Source organism: Rhinolophus hipposideros (assembly GCF_964194185.1).
Source record: "Rhinolophus hipposideros genome assembly, chromosome: 9".
NCBI lineage: Eukaryota > Metazoa > Chordata > Mammalia > Chiroptera > Rhinolophidae > Rhinolophus > Rhinolophus hipposideros.
This window is the reverse complement of record NC_138055.1, coordinates 26912030-26928930: the sequence shown is the minus strand read 5'-3', so window position 1 is coordinate 26928930 and position 16901 is coordinate 26912030. Positions and strand designations below refer to the sequence as shown.

Genomic DNA, 16901 nt, shown 5'->3' with positions numbered 1-16901 from the left:
TACTTTCCCCCCGAAAATCCCCTGAGGCCCTTTGAACTTATTTTTAAACTTGTCGTGGCTCCTAGATCTCCACCTTTCCCAGTCCTTATCTCCTGTTCCCTCTTTCTTCTCTCCTTTGTACTCCAGCTACCTCAGCAGAGCACATTCCCCTGCCTCTCCTGTCTCTGTTGTTAACTGAGAAGTTCACAACCGACACTTACTCTCAGGCATCTCTTTTAAGTCTTCAGACTCAGTAAGATAGAAAGAAAGGTCTGGGAGGTATTTTCTTCTTTATGCGGTGGCACAATGATATCCCTTAAGTTCTAGTGTCTGTAGGTCCTAACTGGGTGACTTAAAAGTTTCCCCTTGATCTGGAAACTCTCTCTTCTCCCCTCAAACTGGCATATGTCAGCAGGATCTGTCCTCTACTGAGCCAGGCCGCTGTCCTTGTGCCATGGTGACCCACAGTGGAGAACTTTTTGGGCAGGATGAGTGGTGGCAAAGACCAACCATCGACTAACAGATTTCCTAAGCTGAGCATGTGTCACAAGTCCAGACTCTCACCTGAATGAGGAGATCGATAGCGAAAGTCCTCTTTGGTCAGCAGCAGGAGAGCTTTGCCATTCATTTCAAACGTGTTGCTGTCAATTGGCCTTAAAGAAAACTCATTTTCAGCCCACTTGAGCCACTGGGCTACATCATCCCTGCTCCAGTAAATTGGCTGCAAGCCTGTGGGAGAGAGAGCAAGGCAGAAAGAAAGGGAGAAAAAAAAGGGTCTTGTCAGTTAGATGGTTGGAATAAAGGGAAAGATTTCTGAATGGTTAACCCAACTGAGTCTCCATGTCTGAAGAGCCCTTTATGTTCAATTCTGCATCCCAGGTTAAAACTCAAGCTTTGTAAGGGCCAAAGTATGGTATCAAGTGAACTTTTTATTTAGAGGCAAAATGAGGGGGAAAAAATCCTCTTTTACGTCTTTAAGGGACCATAGGTCTTAGACCGCTGCCCTTGATTGTCCCATTCCAGGGGCTGTCTGGACTCTAGATTTGCCCTAAATGTGCTGCTCTTCAGTGGCCTGACGCACCCAAGGGGGCGTGAAGTCATGACAAATGTCAACACACTTTGGAGGGGATCTTACATTCAGAGCTGATTGTAGCCTAGTGTTCTTTTGAAGTGAGAATGTTCCAGAGCTAGGCTTGACCTTCCAGGGCTGCCAAATAATGAAGTGTTCCCTGAAACTTCTTCCAGGAAGAGCAAGTCATTCAGCCTCTGGGAAACTATCAGGCTAGTCTCTGGGAATAAGAGGGCAAGGTAAGGATAAAAGGTCTTTTGCCTTTTTGTTCTGCTTGGTGATGTGAGAACTTCTGGGTGGGGGTGGTCCTTGGACTCTGAGTAGGAGCAGAAGTGGGTCGAAAGGAAGGCGGCACCTCAGGCTGAGAGGGTGGCTCAGGTTGCATCTCGGTCTGGAAGCCTGACTGGGAGTCTCCATTTTTATTTTAGTTTGCTGTTATGAAAACTCTTAGATATCGTTCAAGTGGTTTAGAACAGTGATTCTCAAAGTGTGATCTGGGGACCTCTCAGGGTTCCCAAGACCTTTTCTGGGTATCTATGAAGTCAAAACTCTTTTCTCAACAATATAAAGAGGTTATTTGCCTTTTTTTCACTCTCATTGTTTTGTGAGTATATAGTGGAATTTTCAAGAGGCTACCCAACATGTGATATTGCAGCAGATGTGAGAATCTACCATCTTCGATGAAGCTAGGCATAAAAGAGACTTACAAAAATGTAAACTAATGCCACTCTTGTCACTATTTTTTTTTTTGGAAAATATATTCATAAATATATATTTATGTCAATATATGCTTGGCTTATTTTTCAGTAAGTTAACAAACATTTTTTTAAATTCTCAGTTTTATTTTCTATCATGGTAACTACAGATAGATATAACCTATATGAGCAAAGCTCTCTGGGGTCTTCAATAATTTTTAAGATTCAAAAGGAGTCCTGAGACCAAACTGAGAACTGATGGGTTAGAAGCAGCTAGATGAACAACAGAGATTCATTCTCTAAAATCGTATTGTGTGAATTAATAGTTCAAACACAGTGGAATCAGTGTTTGCTAAGAGGAGCTTCAGTCTCTCTATTTAGTGACTTAAACTTGCTAAGGAGACTCCATGAGTGTGCTATAAAAGTGTCCTTCAGTTAGATCCTGGAAAGAATCACCTTTCATCTTTAAATCAGGCCTTACAAAGAACTGTCTGATCTACTTGGATAGGCTGCTCGTCCTCCCTGATGGACCTGGAACAATGGCTCAGATCCCCTGGAGAAGGTCCAGGGCCTCCAGGCATGACTTTGGCTCTGTCTTCCAGGTGGCTCCTTTGCAGAGTCTAGTTTTGAAGAATGGTAGCTGGCTTCCTTGAACTCTGTGGAGGTCCTTTTGAAATTGGTCCATGTGGGGGTAGGGCACCAATAAAGAACGATGGGCATTGGAATAACCAGAGATGGGCATTTAAGAGATTTTTCCTTGGTTTTTAAGTTTTTTTGTTTGTTTTTTTCACATGGAAAGAGTGGCATTATAAAATAATGTGTAGTATGGTACTGCTCTATGATCTTTAGAATAAAACAGCCATTCAAAAATTTAAGGTTTTGTTTTTGATTCTTGACCGGGCTAAGAAGCAATGCCTATTAAAAATGGTCCTTGGCTACAGAGGGCACCCCAACTCTTTGCAATGACCTTGAAACCGTGTATCTGAAATCACAGTGAGATGGGAGTGGGCGTGAGGATGGCTCAGCAAAATCTCAACTTTTTAACTGGTAAAGAACCTTAAAGTTTACTTCCTATTATTGTCATCTTTAAACAGGAACGACATAGTGATTTGTTACTAGGGACTTTTCCCTTCCTCTCCTTCATACCAGGAGTCTGAGTACAGCCAATCATGAGGGGACTAGTGTAAAGTTCCAGTCAAGATTGGCCTAGGTGAGTGTCTGGTGGTAAGAGGGCCACAGAGCAGAAGACGCTCCGTCAGAAACAGGAAAAAAGTATTGGGGAGCCTTATTGGAAGTTCAAGTGTCAAAGCAAATACAGAACTGAATCCCGCGGGGGAGGGGAAACGAGAGTAAAATGCTGAAGTTTCTGCAAAGGACACACCGAAACAGAGGGAGGCGGGTGCGAAGGGGGTGGGGGACGCAAGTAGTAATTTGAGGTTCTTTATATTCTACGGAAGAAAATAGTCATGAGTAATCTTTTCCCTAAATACAAGAAGAGTCACACACTCCAAACAGGCCTGCCGGTTAAGAACAACAGTTTCTCTTTTCACTTCCCATTAATTTCTCCTACAGCCCAGCCCCTGCAGCAAGTACAGCCACCACACGGAAACCCCCTCACCAGGTACCCGAGTGAATGCTCTGGGCTTGTGTACAAAAGGGACCTAGTGACTTACAGTCAGTCCAGGGAATACCATGGCAATCCTAGCAGTTTTACAAAAGTGACCCCGATAGAGCAAGCTACCTGCTTGAGGCCAGTCAATAAATTTATCAGTCACTGCTCTTCCATTAGCATAAAGAGAAATGGCAGACATAGTCACTGAGCTGGGAAGCGGCTTGAAAAACTTTGGTATTCAAAGCCAAGTCCCTCTGCCATGGCCTTTTTAGTTCAACAGAATAAAAAGGTTGTGGTATCGGATGCGCTTTGCAATTTTAATGGAGGAAAAAGAAGCCCCCTTTCCTCAAACCAAGAGCCCTAAGGCCTGGGTATTACAGCCTCTAATGGAATACAACCTTGGACCCAGAGGCAACTCTGGTCTAATCAGGACCATTTAATTTACTCAGTAGTCATTTATGAAGCCCTTGTATCACCTAGCACTATTCTAAGCACTTTATACATATTAGTTCATTTAATTGTATGCTCATAGCAACCCTATGAGATAGGGTTTCAGATGAGGGAACCGAGGCCCAAAGCATTCAAGGGACTTACCCACGGTCATATGGCCATAGTGACAAGAGAAGCTGAGATATGAACCCAGGCAGTCTGGTTTCAGAGTCTGTGCTCTTATTCCCCACACTCTGTTTACTCATGCATTTCCTAGCTAGGTTCAGATTCTGATGGATTTTTGTACACTCTGAGGGATTCAGACAAGAGTGGGTGAACTAAGTCCTCCCCACCCAAGACTTTGATCCTTGGATGCTTTCTCAAGCTATCAATAGACTAAAAATAGAACAAAAAAAAATTTGTAGATCCCTGGAGAAATAGATTTTTACATGGGAAGAGGAAGGAGGTGGCGGTGGAACTCTGCCTTTAACCCATCCAGGAATAAAGTGCTGCCTTCCCCGGCTACTTGCTCACTGCTCAAAGGCACTGGGCCTGAAACCTCACATGGCTCACAGCTACTGATGTAACAGAAGCTACATGGGCAAGATGAGGGAGACACGTAGAACTTATTTTACAATCATCTCTTGCAACTTCAACTCAACAACGTTGAAGAACATAGCTATGTAGCTGTTAATGACCATTGGTAAAAAGTGAAAAAAGAAAGAGAACTTTTTTTTGCACCTATGTTATGGTACTTCCTGCATACACAAGCCTGTGAGAGCCATACTAAGACTGGCATGTTTCATGCCAATTAATTTCACAGCACTCTTGAAGTGAATTTTGTGCAGAAGAAATGAACTGCTATGATTAAGAAAATTACTAAGAATTCCACTGCACTTTGTTTCCCAAGTGGGTCAAGTTCATGGTGCCATACCTGTCCAGTGACAGGTGTGTCATTCATCCCCTGGCCCTTCAACTTCCTTCTAATATTTCTTTGATTCGATGTTCAAAGGTGCAGATATGTTCATCAGTACATTCTCAGCCTCCTTTTAGACTTTCTTAGTTATGTTTAAACTAACGATGAAAAAGCATGTTGTGAGTTGGGAGCCTGGATTTGACTCCCAGATCTGCCATGAATTAACCTTGGATTCTGGGCAGGCCACTCAGTTTCCCCGGCTCAGTGATTTCATCTGTAAAACGAGGGGCTTAGAGTATGTGAGCTCTATTTCCTTCTGGGTTTAATACAGTCACTATGCTCCCATTTAACTTGAAACCTACAACACAATTAATACAAGTAGCCAGGACCTTTCATCTGCAGAACTACACCAAGCTCACGACAATGACCCTGAGATTTGGTAACTTCCTCATGATCTCCTGAATCATGGAAAACACATTAGGTTACTTCAAAATAGAGTGTCGTGCTTAAGAATGTTTTATTATATTCTAATTTTTAGAAAAGTTATAACCTGGCTACGGCAATAATGAACTTGACGTCTTGACAAGGAATTCTCACAAAAGCCTTGTGAAATCAGCCGTATTGTCACTTCAGTTTATCACAGGAGGAATTAGGGGCCTCAGAGTTATTAGATGATTTTACTGGTTTGAACAATCCTCAGTTCAAGCTCTTTTGCTATGGTATACATTCATCAGAAACACTTTTATCCTAAACTTTCGGTATACACAGGAATTTGCTACAGATTCTATGGCTTAGAGGATAGAACCATAAAAGACAGAAGGCACCTCAGCGATGATCTAGTTCACCCCCCACCCCATCTTACTCATTAGGAAACTGACATGGGGAGAAGTTAAGGGAGTGAACCACAATCAAGCTGCCCCAGGTTCCCGACTCTTTTCAACATCTCATGTTGTCTCAAAACTTGATTTGATGACACAAAACAATTCTACAACCCTTGACATAGCAAGGAAAGTCGTCACTTCCTTGCTTCATCACCTTGCCTTTGGATTAAATGCTCTTAATTGGTCCAAATACAAGTTCTGTTTTGTAGTTTTTAGACCCTTGCCAACTTGCCTGCCTCCTTTAGTAATCCTGTTTGGATCCCATTCCTAAATGGAGTACCAGAAGCAGTACTAAAACCTTTCTTTCTCTGGACAATATACTTCTATCGACAGTAATAGCTAACAATTATTGAGCACTTACACTGAATCTTCACTACAACGATTGTTATTCTCATTTTATAAAGGAGAAAACTGCAGCCCGCAACAGATGGAAATGGTGGTGCTAAGATGGAAATGGTGGTGCTAGGATTGAAAACCCAACTGGTCTGGTTCCAACTCTTAACACCCCACTGTGTTGCTTCTCAAGGAGCCTAATAATAACAGCAAACACAAGCATTTACTGGCAGGCACTGTTCTAAATGCTTTTTGTACAGAATGCACTGAGTACCCACCGCAATCCTGTATGATAAACAATCACCATCCCCATTTACAGAGGAGAAAACTGGAGCACAGGGAAGTTAAGTGACTTGGCCAAAGTCATACAGCCAGGAAGTGGAAGAGCCAACATTGGAATGGAGCTGATTTGGCCCAACACCCATATTATTAACTACTTATTTCTCTGTCTAAGCTTATTTGGTATTTTGGCAGGACGTCAATTAAATTCATGATTTAAAAAAGTGAGAGAGAGAAGTTTTAGTGATTGTGTGAACCTCCACGGTGTTGAAGAATGTAGGCACTGAGCACCAGCATGGAAACTCTATTTCCCAGCTGTGTGACCTTGGACAAGTTACCTACCCTCTTTGTGTCTTACTTGTCTCCACTGGAAAATGGAGACAACTTTCCACCTTCACTGGAAGTACTAGTGAGTCACAGATAACAAGCTCATCAAATCTGCAGACGACATAAAGCTAATATGGAATAAGATGATATAAAGCACATAGGACAGACAGTATCTGCCACAGAGCAAGCATTTAATAAATATCAGCTATTGGTTTTCTACTACTCTTATTACTATTATCATTTTTGCAATCACCCCACCTTGTACATGTATAGCTGGTGTTCGGAACCCAACTGTAAGCATGTATGCTAATCAACATTAGATATCACCTTGTTATTTTTCACCATTATTCCAGTCCCTCTAGATTTAGATCTATTTCTAGTATCATGTATACTTTGTAGTTTCATGTCATCTGCAGCTTTGATACACACCTGTCACCTCAACAAGTTACTGACAAAGTGCTGATTAGGTGAGGGCGGAGATGGGAGCACCCTGGTGACACACCAGCCACCTCCTTTCAGATGGGAACTAATCAAGTTATTGGCTCCTATTGGGTACAGGTGCTCAATGACAAATATCTAAATACTCTGGCATTTGCACTACTTTTTCCAAGGTCAGCCAGAAAGGTACCATCCGAAGTCCAATGAACTGTTTTCCTGATGCCTAGAAATTCAGTAACTACAAAATTTACAGCAACCTTATTGAAGAGGAAGAGAAGGGGAAAGGGGGGTTGGTTCCTAAGGGATAACTTTTCCCTAAATGTCTAACATATATGTTTTAAAATCTGTCCTGAACGTCACCTGGAAGTTATATCAGGGTAGCTATTTTTAATCTGTATATAAACTCTTTTTTTCCTTCACCATTGTGAATATCAGGTAAAGAGTGGCTCATATTATTTCATTTAGTGCCTCTTACTTTTCCTATAACCCTTAGGAATCACTGTCAGTGGCCTATCTTTTACCCTTGTAAGTTCGCTATTTTGGGATGTCATTTGTTTGGGCCAAGGGCCTTGAATTTATTTAGAACAACTTAGATTCACTTTTACAATCAATTCGCCCATCTTGGGCTTCAATTCCCTTATGTCAATGTTTGCACTACCTGTTTCAGTCTGACGATCACCCTCCTTGATGGAAGAGAGGGAAGAGAGAAGTTGAACAGTTTTCTCTTTACCATTGGTGAATGTCACTGCATCCAACCCAATATGCATGCTGATACCATGCTTATTCTTATACTGCTCCCCAAATACCTATGGTTTTTGTTTTCTTAAACATCTTCTATAGTTCTAAGATCACTTTCACATTCTCGATCTAAAAATCTTTTGTTTTTTCTTTTCAGTAAGTTGCTCTGTCATCCACTATATACATCTTTTTAAAATTTGAGCTCATTAAATTGGTGTGTAAAACAGTGGGAAGATAAATTGGCATGATCTTCCTGGCAACCAACTTGGTGATAGTTTAAGAGCCCTGTAAATGTTAACTTCTGAGAATCTACCTTAAAGAAATAATTTAGGATACAGAGAAATCGTTCATGCACAAAACTGTCTATTTCAGTGTTATTTTTAATAGTGGGAAATTTGGAACATCAGTAAGGGAATAGTTAAGTAAACATGGACAACATCTATATAGAAAATTATATCTATAAAGTGTCTATTCATGTGAAAAGCACCAAATAGCACGTGTACATATATATTATAATCTCAAACAATGCACAAAAAATATTAAAATAAAACATGAAAATATTAACAGCAAATGTCACTCAACAGAATTATAGGTGATATTTAGTGTTACCTTTTCATTTTTATTTTACAATTCTCTATATTAAGCATGTGTTACTTTTATATTTTTAAAAATCTATTTAAAGATTGAACTCATCAGAGAATGTCCCCAATACAGCCTCATCAGATTCTCTGGGTGTCTTTCTTCCTTCTTATTCCAGTAAGTGTCATGTGTAATTGATATGTCAGAATTTCATTTTCAAAAGCACTCTGACTCTTTTGATTTGTGTTTTAGCATTTCAGGTCATGGGGCCATAGGTACTTTTTCTCTAAATTTTTAAAATTTGCCTTCTAAAAAGCACATCTAATCAGGCCTTTCATTTCCCTCTCCTAATTCTAAGATGATGTTTTCATTCTCATCAAAAGTTCCCATCATTTCTACGTTGCCAACCAAATCCTCCTTATTTGTCAGACTCGAGTCCAAATTAGCACCACCCCTCATTGCTTCTTCTACCTCCTGAGAAATAAAATTGCTGTTAGGTGCATGTGTTAAGAGTTAAAATGCACATGCATGTAGCAGAAGGGGATTGCTCAGTGATGCTCAAACCACGTTTGGCACACCCAGTAATGCCAGACTGTACAGCCAAAGAGCCTCAGGACTACTTACTAATCTACCTCTGGGCCAGCTCTGCTGCCTGCGACTGCCACCCGTATCCCACCATTCTCATCAAGTAGAACACTTCCGATCTTTGCGGCTCTTCACCATTATCAGACGCTCCTACACCCATGTCATTCCAGCAACTATTCTGTGAGGAGCACAACTGTATCTGCAGAAGAAACCTGAAGCTCAAAGACGTTGAGGGACTTTCCAAAGGTCACACTGGGCCTAGGACCACAACTCCAGCTCAAGCTCTCCTGTATCAGTCTAGCAAACTTCCTGGGGATCAAGGGCAATAATAGATATAAAAGCCCTTTCCACTCTAAAACCCACTGTAAAAATGCAAGGGATTCAGGAACAATAAACCAGAAACTTCTTATGGCAGGTCAGGTTTAGCTGTAGAGCCAGAACGCTGAGCAGTGCCCAGAGAGCCCCTTCTGACCGCTGCAAAGGGCTTGCAGAAGGCAGGATTTACCCTAGAATAAAGAAACTCTCCGCAATAAAACAAAGTATCATCAGAGCCCTTCAAGCTGCTTTCCAGAGCACCTTCCAGGGGAATTTTCTGTCTCCTTTCCCTTCCCACTGGCCAGGTCATGTCCTTCAGACTCCCACACTGGTTTGTATGTACTGGTCTTGGATGCAGTCCCAACAGCTCCAGCATTCTCACTCCTCTGGGTCTGCCACGAAATTCGGATGTGCTGTTTGATCAAAACTGCTTTCAACACACAAATTCTGTTACTAGGGAATTGGAAGTTCCAAAACATTTCCTATTTTTGTCCCCAAGGTTACCCTGTATCTCAGCACTCAGTTTCCAAGTGGACGTTGGAAGGTTATACTCATGTCTTTTGGCTAAAACCCCAAGAGGAAGAATACTGTATGTTCATGTTAAGATTCAACGTCCTATTTAATTCCCTCGAATGATGTTTTTCTTACAAACTTCATTTTGTGGATTTTTCTGGCTTTCACTAGTTTTATCCACAAAGGGGTTGTTATCAGCAAACCTGTTGACAGTAAAACTGGCCTGGGGCCTGCTACTCACCCTCACAAACATGACTTATGATTCCTTCTACTTTCTGCTTTTGGGTAACAAGCCCAACATGGTGAGAGACATGTAATATTTTAGATAAAAACCTGGGTTTTGGATTCAGACAGTCCTGAGTTCAAATACTGGTCCTGCCATCTACAGTGGCCTTGAGGAAGTTACATCTCTGAACCTCAGTTTCCCCAGCAGTAAAATGGGGCCAAGAATAATACTTACCTCCTAGAGCAAATTTAAGTATGAAATGAGATAATCCATTTAAAGACTTTGCACCATGCCTGGTACACAGGAAACACTCAATGAAATTTGGGGAGTTGGGCAGGACAGAGACTGGAGAGCAGATTAGTTGCACTTTGTTACATGTTTCCAGGAGACTGAAATACTTTCTGCAGCTCACTTACAAGAACATGGTTCTGTAAGCTGTGTGAGGGCTCCTGTAAGAGCTATGAGGCTAATAATACAAGGCTTGGAGGAGGGGCAGGCATCACCAGTGTGCAAATGGGGAAAATGGCACAGAAGGAAGTGTAGCGAAAGCATTGGCGCAGGTGAGACGTGGAGGAAGGAATTTCAGACTAGGAGCCCACTCACCTCTGGGATAAGAGTGAGGCAAGTGTGGCACTCACCTCAGGGGCAAAATTTAAGGTTGTGCCAAAACACTCAGTAATCATAAAAAATAACAATAGGCAAATGCAGTCTTTAAAAACCAAAATAAACGCAAGTAATGATGAGCAAAATATCAACATTCTAACTAAAGTGATAGTGAAAAGACAGGTGGCAGGAGGGCGACAGATGAGAGCAGTACTTCTTAAGGTTTGGAGGATCCCTTTGAGAACACAGTGAAAGCTACTGACCCTCTTTCGAAATGCACAGGTACATGCACACCAATATTTGCCTGCAATTTCAAAGTTCACGAACTAGCTCAAGTTTATCTATAGACCCCTGGAGAATCAGCTTAGAATTTTTTAGCCTCATGTATGCAAATGGGTCTCATAATATATACTAGCGATATAACGCAACAACCAAATTAGATTTGAGAAGAGAAACACATACATCTCTCCTGATATTTGGGGGAGGAAGAGAGAGAGTCAGGAAGGGTGTCCTCCTTTCACTCTGAAGTGTGTGTGTGTGTGTGTGTGGGGGCAATAAAATGGTGAAAGCTGACTCTGGGTGTCATTTCCTTATGAAATGCACACACCTTACCTTAAATGTGGAATGTCCCTTCTTCAGGTAGTTTAAAAATCATTGCTAACATATTGCAAGTTTTTATTCATACTAGTGAAGGTTAATCACCGCAAATTATCTTAATTTATGAGCAGGGAGGAAACTGGGCTGAGCTAGAAGAAATTCTATTGAAAGACAAATTTTTTTTAAAGGAAAGAGGCAATTAAGGGCTGAATTTCCCATACTGCAGGGCAGAAAGATACATTTTATTTTCAAATTCGCAGACATTTATGCACACGAAGAAGCCCATTTTTAAGAAGGAAAAAATGTAGGAAAATAGATATTAAGAGTTGAAATGTTCTTCATATAGACGGAGTGAGCAAGAAGGTTTTTTTAATACTGAGTGGAAATAGATGGTATATAGAAAACATACAGATTTTGTTGGCCTGGCATAACCCACAAAACTTAGATCATCTCCTTTGGGTGTCTGAGTCAAGAAGAATGAATATCCTTTCTCTCCCCTCTTGCTCCTTGACACCACCCAGGATCATCTCTTGTGCCCACCACAGCCTACAGAACATTCCTTTGCAAAATGTAAGGAGAGTAGAACTCATTCTCATTCCGGACGGACGGGGCCTGCTCTGCCCAGTCACTGGCATGGGAGAGGCTTTCCTTTGTGTGGTTCAGCTGCGCCGGGTCCCTTCCCTCCAGGGTTCTCTTTATTCCAAGGACACTTTGAAAAGCAGGCTGCCTTTTCTCAGGATGGAGACAGTCCCCATTATCACTGAATCCTGTGAAGTGAACAGGAGGCTCGGGGTGGAGGGTGTGTGTGCACAGTGGGGAGGGGCCAAGTCAAGGAGACTTGAGATAAGTGTTTACAATGTTAACTCCGCAGACCTCAGAAAAGACATGCAGGGCCCACAAGGCAGCTTTGGCCACGGGTTCAAGCAACCTAACTCATACAACAACGCTTTTCTGGAAAATGCCTTTTAAGGAGAATTCCACAAGCCCCTCGCCCTTCTTTCTCCTCTTCCCGGACTCTTTGGAGAGTGATTCCCAGTGTTTTCAAAGGCCCTTTGGATGCCTTTCTGTGGCTGTCTGGGCAATGCTGATTCAGCATTACGAGAGGGCAGACTGACTCTGGCAACACAGGCAGGATGAAATCATTTTACCAGCGGTGCAGATGCCTCATGAAACAAACAAACAAAAAAATCAAACTTGGAGAAGCTACTTCTATTTAAAGATAATTGTGTTGCGTCTGTGCGTGAGTGCGTGCACGTGTGTGTGTCACAGACGGCTCTCCATTCCTCAGCCCCTTGTCCCTTCTTTACCGAGAATATTCACAGGGAAATGACTTTCATAGATTTACCCATTAAAAAATGTCATTTTTTTCTCACCAGTTATATTCCCTAATGTCAGAGTTGCGAAGATTACTAATCTCCTGGTTTCGGGGCTTAAGATGGTCATTTGGAATCAGGAAAATTGAAAAACAAAACAGAATCCCATACCCCTTTCCAGGACAGCAGACATGCAACTGGAGGCAGTTTTGTGCTTTACCACTGGCCCTGGGCTGGTCTGCGATTGTAGACGCTGGGAGATGGAGTGGCTGGACCAGCTCAGTGGCCAAAGGGGCACCTAGTGAGTCTCCCTTGTCACACAATATCTTTCTCTGTCTTTGTCATCCTGTCTAAAGGTTTATAGTATTCCCTCCTTTGGATGAAGGCACGAAGACCTCTGTGGAAGGGGAAGCTAGTAAAGGGAACACGCCAAATCAATAGAACCAGTTCATACTCTAGCTTTGTTAGGCAGTCAGATGATGATTCAGAGGAATGAGAGGACCCTCAAATTTTAAGGATGGTGGGGGGTCCCGAGCAGCCCAGAGGCAGAAAAGTTTAAAAAAAAAAACAAAAAAAAACTTTGCTCATTTTTGCCTGTAGCTGTTTATGGCTTATGACTCTTCAAAGGAGCTTTTAGTTCTACATTAGAAAAAGTATGAGTGCTACAATATAGATGTGGTTGTTTTGAGTTCTGCAGAGAGATTATGTCTGTTTTTTAACTTTGACTTGAGAGTCTGAGAAAAAGATGAACAGAATAAGTGGCACATTGTTGGTGGCACAAGTAATGTTCATTCACAAAGTGTATAAACGCTTCCCTGAGGCTGGGCAAAGAGTGAACCAGGTGAGGGTCTCCAGCCTGACCGCTTACTGTCCTGCTATTTATAAAAGCATGCTATCTACTTTTTTTTTCTTCTTGGCAAGAATAACTAATTTGCTGGAAATGTTAAGATTGTCCTTTAGCTACTTCATTATAAAATAAAATTCAAATCCTGTTTCTGTCCTCTATTAGCTCAATGATTGTAGAAGGTTGTATGGTATCCCTGCTCCCTTCCCTCCGACCCCTCCATATCATTAACCCCCAGAACCTGTGAGAAAAGGTCTTTGCAGATGAAATTAAGTTAAGGATCTTGAGATGAGATCGTCCTGGATTATTTGGATGGACCCTAAATCTAATGACACAGAGGAGAGACACAGATGAGGAGAAGGTCCCATGAAGGCAGAGGCAGAGAGTAGAGTCATGCAGACACAAGCTTGCTTTGGTTTCCTTCTTCAGACTCCTATTATCCACATATTGAAATTCCTTGGCCTCTTTTCAATATTTGTCACTTCCTCTTGAATTCTTTAATCTCATTTTTAAAAAATTAAATGTATTGGGGTAACATTGGTTAATAACATTATGTAAGTTTCAGGTAAGCAACTTTGTAACACGACATCTCTATACTCCATTGTGTCCTTACCACCCAAAGTCTAGTCTCCTTCTATCACCATATATTTGATCTCCTTTGCCCTCTTTGTCCTCCCCACACCCTATTTTTATTTTTAGTTTTAAAATGTTCAAGCTTTCACCTTCTGTTTCTCTTAAAAATTACCTTTTGTATATATTCATCTTGTATTCTTACTGGTGTACTCTTCATTGCTTTCATTTTTCATTCTTTCCTGAGTTCCCATCTCCTTCCTAAGTTTTCCTAATTCTGATTTATGTTTTTTTCCCCCATGTTTTATATGATGTTCTTAACGTCTTTTAGCTCATTAGGACATAGGTTATAGTCCTGAATGGTTCCAAAACCATGTTGTTTTGGCATGCTTTCTTTAGGAATGCTATTCTGCTCCTTATTTTTATTTGTCGTATAAAAACCTTGTATGGGATTGGACCTCACTGCTTTTCTATTGCTTGTTTCCTGTGAACATCATTTTCCTGAACTTCTAGAACACGGCGTGGTTCTCACTTTGCGAAGTTCTACTGTATTCATGGAGTATTCAAATATATGGTCGCTTGGTTGCTGAAATTTTCTGATTCTGCTCCCTTTTGGGGACCTTTTCCTAAGTCTCTATTGGTCCTATCCTGTTCAATTTGATTCTACTCCCAGCAGGTTCTCAGCGTAGGGTCATCCTGGAAGGAGGACCTGGCTGCTTAGTTCCAGAGTTTGGAGACTAAAGATCTCCAGACCCTTTCCACCTTGCTGGAGATCACTTGTACTCACTGCTCATGGAATTTGCAAAAAGATTTCCACTTTCAGCTGTTCCTCTCAAATGGACACGCCATGTTTTCCACTGAATACCTTTTGGCTGTTTGGGGCTTTTCCTGTTCTGATGTCCATCAAAACCCCCATTGTATCTTGCGGGCTATATTGTCATCTAGTTTTATAATATCATTTCCCTGGGTTTTCAGTTTTGCTATTGAGGTGCTCTGCTCTTACCTGGGAGTTCTAAGAGATTAAAAATGAAGTTGCTGCCCATCTTCCCAGACTGTCCCAGAATATTACATATTTGCAAGGACAGCATCACTATGGTGTCTCATAAAAAAAAAAAAGAGTACCAATCTTCTTGCGTCTCTTGGCGAACTATTGCTCAGTTTTGCGGCAGTGAGAGAAAGCAGGTGTGATAATGAATCCGAGGGGTCTCTGACCACACCAAAGAGTAACGAGGCATAGAGACAGCACCCAGAGGGAAGACAGGTGATAAAATGACTGCGATCTTCAATGGGCATCGGACCTCAAGGGAGGGAATACCTGGCTTCTCTTATTTAAAGGACGAAGGAACTATTCTAGTGAAGATAAAACTTCCAAAGGGAAGCAGTTTCTGGTGGAGATTAAAACAACAGCAATGATGACAACAATAAAGACACTCAAACTCTTTCTAAACCTCCTCTCACAAAAAGTCAAGCATGTCAGAAGTCAGAACGGCAAAGTTTTTTTTAAATTCACAAAAATTTGAGTGACTCAGTAGGCTAGAAAATTTGAGGAGGCTAGACAGCTCAGTAATCCTAGATCACGGAGATCTCCCCAAGTGAGTCTATCTCATGCTCAGTGACAAAGTGAAGCTCAAAGAAATATGGAGTTTTGTATTAGTCACCGATTTCCCACGTCAACCCGAGGAGGAGCCGGGTAGCGGCTCCCCTCAGAAAGAGCCCCAGAGAGCAACGAGCCATGCAACGCCAGAGGCTCTGCAAATGCGACAGGTCTTGCTGTCAGCTCCCACTCGGCTTTCCTGCTGTTAAGAGCCTTCTTTCTCATTCGAGTTTTGCATGTTTGGAAGGCCCAACTCATCCCTGACATGCCAGTCTCCTCAGAGGATGCTCCCACATAATAATTTTTAAAAATGGCTTTTTTAATGCAGCCCTTGGAAACTTTGCAAGAAATGTATCGATTTGAAATACTCAAGCTGAATTATTGAGCCTTGGCAAAGGGGAATAAATCTTTCCCATTCCCCATGCCTGTTGCCAAGTGCAGCTTCCAGGAAGCAATGACTGTCCTTTCTGGAAATGAGGCAAAACTCAAACATTCTCTCACCTTCCCTTTACTTCACCCCTCCCTCTTCTCTTCACTTACAATTCACTGACAAAAGCATTTGGCATTCATTGCTCATTTGCCTGAATAGGCATCCGAATTAGTAAATGCCCAAATTAGTAATGCCTGGCTGAGGCAGCGTCCTAAATAATGAGGCCTGATCGTTTTGGCAGACCCGGAGGCCCGTGGAAAGCAAGCTTGCAGCACGTCATTAGGTTAAACACTCTTCCGGTTTTATAACAAAATTTCCCCTACAGACCTGGATGTGTAAAGTAGAGGGTGTATGCTCACTGATGCTAGAGATTAACAAGACCAGGAGCCAGAACTGGGGCAGGAAGGTGGGGAGAGTGTGCGGGAAAGGGGGACCCGGGCTGGAGTGTTCTAACACTCATGTCAGGATTAACACAAAAATTTCCTGACATCTGCTGTTTCTTTCATTTTCAGTCTGGGGTGATCATGTCACCTGGCAATGTTCCAGGGGAATTCCCATCATTCCCATCAAAACACGGTTTGGTCTAAACAGTGCTGAGAGCTCAACTGTCCATCTTTCCATCCAGCCACTCATCCATCCATCTAACTGATTAGGTGCCCATTATGTATTGCACCTTGTATGAGGTGCAGGGTGCGTCAAGGTGAATGACGTATAAATTTTAAAGTCAGGACGGGAAGAAAGGAACATAAAGAGAGATTGACAAGTCCACGCATTAGTGCAGGACCAGGGAAGACTTTCTGAAGGATGGGGTGACAGCTTTCTTGACAGAGGAAAAAGCAGATACAAAGGCAAAACCGTTTGGGAAATTTGGAGTAGTTCAGAAGGACAAAAATGAAATGCATATGAGCATGGGTTTAAATAAGGAGAAGTGATAGAGCAGCTCCATTCTGATGCTTAATAGGCACGTTAGACATAATTTATGCCCCAGACTGTCCCGCTATCACCCGCCCAAATCTGCCGTTCCTGATCTCTCCCT

General features: G+C 42.0%; 1 protein-coding gene across 1 annotated transcript in view; it reads right to left on the bottom strand.

Annotated features, from left to right (window-relative positions):
- The window catches only part of ETV6 (ETS variant transcription factor 6), a 220089-nt gene that overhangs the window by 44807 nt on the left and 158381 nt on the right, over window positions 1-16901 (bottom strand). Inside the window, exon 3 of the mRNA XM_081058172.1 lies at window positions 544-708. Within this exon, the coding sequence (XP_080914298.1) occupies window positions 544-708 (165 nt within the window). The remainder of the gene's footprint in view (window positions 1-543; window positions 709-16901) is intronic.